The sequence below is a fragment of the Nannobrachium achirus genome (genome assembly GCF_963921795.1).
Source record: "Nannobrachium achirus genome assembly, chromosome: 23".
NCBI lineage: Eukaryota > Metazoa > Chordata > Actinopteri > Myctophiformes > Myctophidae > Nannobrachium > Nannobrachium achirus.
Window position 1 is genome coordinate 34,724,551 of NC_137830.1, and position 6,131 is coordinate 34,730,681.

At 41.5% G+C, this 6,131-nt stretch overlaps 1 protein-coding gene across 1 annotated transcript in view; it reads right to left on the reverse strand.

Moving 5' to 3' along the window:
• Window positions 1–6,131, reverse strand: part of LOC308308890 (voltage-dependent calcium channel subunit alpha-2/delta-1-like) — a gene marked incomplete at its 3' end in the record, with an annotated part of 175,942 nt that overhangs the window by 99,780 nt on the left and 70,031 nt on the right. Inside the window, exon 5 of the mRNA XM_080754346.1 lies at window positions 2,265–2,300. Coding sequence (XP_080610472.1) covers window positions 2,265–2,300 — 36 coding nt within the window. The remainder of the gene's footprint in view (window positions 1–2,264; window positions 2,301–6,131) is intronic.

The following is a 6,131-nucleotide window of genomic DNA, read 5'->3' on the forward strand; positions in this document are numbered from 1 at the left end:
TTCCTAAGACAAAAATGTGATAACAATAAAACTTTTTTTAATTTTTGCAATCAGGGGAAGCTTTCCACTTGTTGTGCGGACAGCAGTTGAAACGCAGTCACTGAATGGCCCGATCAGAAAATGATCGCTATACGCTGAAGTACAGACCTGATACTGGGGAAGGAATGAGTGAACGCAGTATCAGGGATGGCCCGCCAGGCTAGAGAGAAATGACTCTAGATGTTGATCTGTGTTTATAGAAGCAGACAGTTGACTTCTCAGGCCAGGCGGAGGTGTTGGAAGCTCACACATACTCCACTGATTCTCTGCATGTGGTGTGTGAACATGGAATAAAAATAGTCCCCTGCACCAGTGGTGTAAAGTAACTTTACACAAAGTACATTTACTTAAGTACTGTACTTAAGTACAATTTTGAGATATTTGTACTTGAGTATTTCCAATTTTCTATAATTTGACTTCTAGTCCACTACATCTCGGATCCAAATATTATATTAAATATTGTATCCACTACAATTATTTGAAAACTTAAGTTGCTAGTTACTTTGCAGATATACATTATTATATTATGAAACATATATGAACCAGTTTAGCCCTATTTTATACCCAGACGATCTCAAACATTTTGGTACTTTACCTGCATTTACTGTAGATGCCAATACTTTTGTACTTTTACTCAAGTACATTATGCATTCCAGACTTTTACTTGTTTTGGGGGGGAAAAAATCATGGCACTTCATCTTTAAATACGGCTTGCTTTCTCTACCTATGCTTGGTTATCCGAAGCCTCGGATACTCGCTGCTAGCTGCCGCCTCCTCCTCCTCCACCCCAGCCTCCACCTTTCGTCGGGCTAAGCTCAAATACTTGTGATTATGTCTGATTAAGTTACGTGTCATGTATTGCTATTGTTCTGCTATTGTATCCCTATGGGGGGTTCTTGCTTAGCGTTCCCCGATTTTGCATGCACAAAATTCAGGGAACATCTCTGAACGTGGAGCCCTTCAAGCGCCAACATAAACTGTATTCCATTTATACAATAAATGGTTAAACCTACTTTGACGTGAGTGTTCCTGACTAAATATGTTTGTATTAGCAGATGCATATCGTCGTTGTCGGGTGGAAACCTCGTATCTCCAAGTTTCAAATTTGTATGTTCTTTCGCAAAGTAAAGCCCTGCTTCATCACACAAGGCCGTCGCACAAAAGTAGTGAAAACAGCCGATCTACAAGCACACAACGCCTCGCGGTGCGAGGCGTTGTGTGCTTATAGATCGGCTGTTTTCACTAGTTTGAATCATTAATGCCAAAGAACGAGTTCTCCTTCTTATCTCTATTTCCTAGTTCCGTGCCAATACGCTGATTAAATAAAAAGAAATGGGCTAGCTAAAAACCCCTGGCATCCAATGTGTTAATAAAATGCAAAATGAACGGTTTTGGACATACAAGGTTTTCACCCGACAATGATGATATGTTCCATTGGGCTGGACCACACACATGGACAAATGACATCATCAACTTGCGACGGGCGTTGTCCTCCTTGAGTAAAAGATTAACTATTTCTAAAATAAATTAAATATATTTTTGAATTAGTTATAGAGAGCAATTATAGTGTATTTAAGGCATAATAAGCCAGGGATCCTTTTAAGGTTTTCAATCAGGACGTGTGTGTCTGCTAACCCTGCTGTGAAAACTATGCAAACCACAACCCACTGAACCCAGTTGCTGAGATTATTACATAACCTGACAACAAGGCAGGCATGCTGACAAGCACACCGTCTGAGTTGGCAGGCTGCGATGGATGGAATAGGTTTATCACCCCTTTCCAAATTGGACATACTGTAGTACCTGAAATTAAATGATGTGCACGTTTAGGCATATTGTAAACAGAGTGCATGTCACTTCCACCCAACCAAAGTGGGGACATCGTAGCCAATGAAGATGATTGGCCGTGATTTGCATAATGTTGTCGGAGGGAATTGACTAATTCCCTGGATTTGGGCTGGTGTTTCAAATCTGATTTGCAGAAACAAATTGCTGATAAGCCTGCATAAAAACAATCTGACTCCAATCTGGAGAGGCCACATATTAGATTGTATTTCCAGTGAGACAAGTTAACAAACACAATAGCAACAGCACCTTGGCTCTATTGACTTGAACAGAACACAACCTTAGTATCACCTGTATAACATGTGTTCACCCAACTATTTCCCGTCAAAATGGCTGCTGTGATGTGCAATGACACAACCCAACATAGAAAGTGTACTCACCCCATCTTTGGCATTGTAGTAAGAAATGTCATCATCCTGCAAGGAAGAGAGAAGAGGTAAACAAAAGGCTCAACTCATCTCCACATTCAAATAAACAAAGACAGAAGCGTCATGTTCAGTACTTCATATTACACAACACCATGAAGTTATCCAGCTATCCACAAGTTTCCTGTGTCCCATGAGCCCTTGCGTGAAAGGTGGGCATCACTTCCTGTTCCTCCTAACCGTTTCATTCTGACTGGTTGCTGTGAGCCTGTCACATCTGAATCTCTCGCATGGTGATTACTAGGTGCTTTGTTGGGTGATTTGAATCAGCTGTGTGGAGGAAGTGAAGCCCACATTCTAAAACGGCTAGTTCCATTCCTTGATTTTGATTGGCTGGTTGCCATGGTATACCTGAGACTGTAACCCACACCTTGAATCAGTTTATATCAAAGCCAGGTGCGTTATTTCTTTCCACTGTGCCGTGAGGCTGAACTAGAGAAGCGAGCGTTTGATTTCCTCTCAAATCCTGCCGTGCGGGTGCTTCTAAGCACCGCCCACATGCATAGGACAGTGACTGAATGGCTCCGGGCGGGGCTTGTAAAGGCAACAAGCGCCCTCTATTCTCCAGGCACCACTCGGCTGTTTAGCTTAGGTTGCTATGCTAGCGTTTTTGATGTTTTGTTCACCCACATAGCAGCTAAATCTGGATGAAAATAAACATGTGTATGGATCGAATATGGTTCTTAACATGAGACTGATCTAACACAAGTGTTGTTTCCCTATTTTTTTGGCAAAAAGAATGACGTGACTTTGTAAACAGTAACACACACTGCCTTCCGTAAGTTCCATTCCTGGATGTGACTGGTAAACGCAAGGAAATGTCTCTTCCTGGTGGCGGAGAAGTGTACTTTTTTCTTTAAATAATGCAATGCTATGATTTTCATGTTGCAATTATTGTGACCGTTTTAGAAAAGCAATAAGCCACGCGAGGCTTGTGGTTACCGGGGGAGTATACACCGGCTGAGAGGGTCGGAAACACTCGGCTGCGCCTCGTGTTTCCCAACGCCTCTCAGCCGGTGTATACTCCCCCGGTAACCACTCGCCTCTTGTGGCTTATTGCTTTATTAACACACCCCCTTTTCCCCAGTAAGCTCACTGGGAAACTGGTGGACACTGAATATTTCTGTAAATTAGAGGGTGTACGGAAATATTGATAATATTGAGTATTGTGACATTATGTTTTGTGACACTGTATCGATCGAGTATATTTTATACTTTTACTCAGGTAAATTTTTATTGCAGGACTTTTACTTGTAACCAGGTGTTTCTACATTGCAGTATTGATACTCAAGTAAAGAAATGGAGTACTTTTTCCACCACTGCTGCTATGCTGGCAAACTGTATTCTGAGGGCATGCATGGATGGATAGATACAGCTGGTTCACTGTCAGCACCACCTCACAGGGTCAGACAGCAGGGGCGTCACAAGGGGGGGGAGTGGGACTGAGTTACTTGGGCCCCAAAGTGGAGGGGCCCTCATTATTTTATACTTTAGCTATTGAAAAATAGCAGACATACAAGCTCACAGCGCGGCACCGAGTGCCGCGCTGCGAGCTTGTAGATCTGCTATTTTTGGAAAAGTCGTGAAAATGTGTGCAAATCTTTGAATATTATGTAAGAGAACATTTGTAACTCAAATCTTGCTTCTGGGGGGTCCCTGGAACTAAATACTTTGAGATGGGGGTCCGTGACCAAATACATATCATTTCGGGGGTCCTTCACATGAAAAGGTTTGAGCACCACTGGCACAGAAACATAGGTAAAAAAAAAAAAAACCTTAGCAGGATTTGAAATACTGCACACATTTTCAAGATTTTTCAAAAATAGCAGCTCTACAAGCTCACAGCACGGCACTCGGTGCCGTGCTGTGAGCTTGTATATCTGCTATTTTTCAATAGTTAAAGTGTGTTCCCACTGTCTAAATGGGTTAAACCCCCTCCCCCTATGAAGAACATTCATGGGGGGGCCCGCAGTGAATCCTTGTACCCATGGCCCAGAATTTGGTGCGACAACCCTGCTGACAGGCAACTCAGCGCTCAACGGGAGTTCTACTGACATACTGTACCGTACAGTATGTTGTCATGTTGTGGCATTTGCTCTTTGCTCTCCGAGTATTTCTGAGTCACAGTAACTGAGAACAACGGTAGCAACAATAGTCAAAGGGGAGAACCACCCATTTTCAACATTGAACTGTCTCATCTATACATACATTTTAGAACTGCAGCCAGCGGTTTTTGTTTGTTTGTCAGTCAGACACGACCAAATGCAGCACTCCAATTGGCTAGGACTGATCACGTGGCACACGGAGTTCCTAACCGGAAGTGCGTCCGGCGGTCAAATATGTCCGACCGGAAACGTGCGCTGCGGCACCATAGTTCCGCCACAATAGTTCCCCCCCCCCAATTTTTTTTTATTTTTTTTTAACTTTTTTTTTTATTTTTATTTTTTATTTTTAATTTTTTTTTTAATTTTTTTTTAATTTTTTTTTAATTAGATGTGAGCGGGCCGAAGTCCCGCGAACCTCTAGTTAATATACATTTGAGTTGTTGTGTGGAAATAAGAAAAAAGTTCCCCCATTTCTGTGTTGCCTAGAACTGGAGGATTCATTTTGGGGTTTGGCTTTTTTTAATAATCCATTTAGGTGGCGACTAAATAAATGGATTTTATTTCCAACAAAACAAAATCACAAAAAAAGCTGATCTACAAGCTCACAAAATGTCGCAATGCGGCACGTTCTGAGGTTAAAAAAAAAGAAAATCTAATGGATTTAGTCGATTATAAAAACAAAAACAGAATATTTAGTGTCTAGATAGATAGATAGATAGATACCTTTATTATCCCAAGGGGGAAATTCAGTTACCCAGAAGGTACTGAAGGTCTGTTCATTGATGTAAAAATATACAAATTTAAAAAGAATTGCTTCTCGATTATTCGATTAATCGATATAATAATCGCTAAGAAAAATTATTAAAAGACAATTATCCATAGTTGCAGCCCTAAAGGCACATAAGCTGAAAGAAGGTTCGTTGCAGAGGTTAGATCTGTCATTTTGGTGTGTTTTTTGTTTTAGGTCACACCGAGACCTGTGTTACGTTCGGGATCCTGTGACCTGTGTAATGGATAGTTTCCTTGGTGGAGAAATGCGCAATTTTTAAAGGGGGATGGATGTGTTAACTTCTGACCATGAGGTTCCATGAACTTGAAGATCTTGCAGAGAGAAACCACAGCTTAATGACCCTTACTGAAGAACCAACCCAAACTGCTCTACTCTCTAAAACCCCCCAAATGATATTTACTTGGTTGCAATAAAGCGGTAAAGTAATTAACTTTGTGAACCAATCATCTGAAGCCAATCAAACATACAGCTCAGACCCAGAGCCACTCGTGCTGAAGATAAATGCATTTTATCTGTGTCGCGGGAATGCATTTTCTCACCATAACCTCCCACAGTCCTCTCTGAGAGTCATCGAGCGAGCAGCAAGTTGAATTATATCAAACTTTTAATGGAAAAGAATCATTTAAAAAAAAGGTTGACCAACTACAGTGAAGACTTTTTAGCTAATTTATTAAAACGTTGGGGTTGATTTCCTCTGAAGTTCTCCACCACACAATAGAACACACAAATACCATCTAAGCCAAAAAGCGTAAGCATTTACAAAGCAGGAGCAGGAAATTTGCAATTTGCATTCATTATGACAAGGCCAATGTTAGGACAGTGTATTATAATTCCATAGGCATAGAGAGTGTGGCATTGCTGAGAGTGACATTACCAGGGGTGTCGCACCAAACTCTGGGCCCTGGGTACAAGGATTCACTGCGGGCC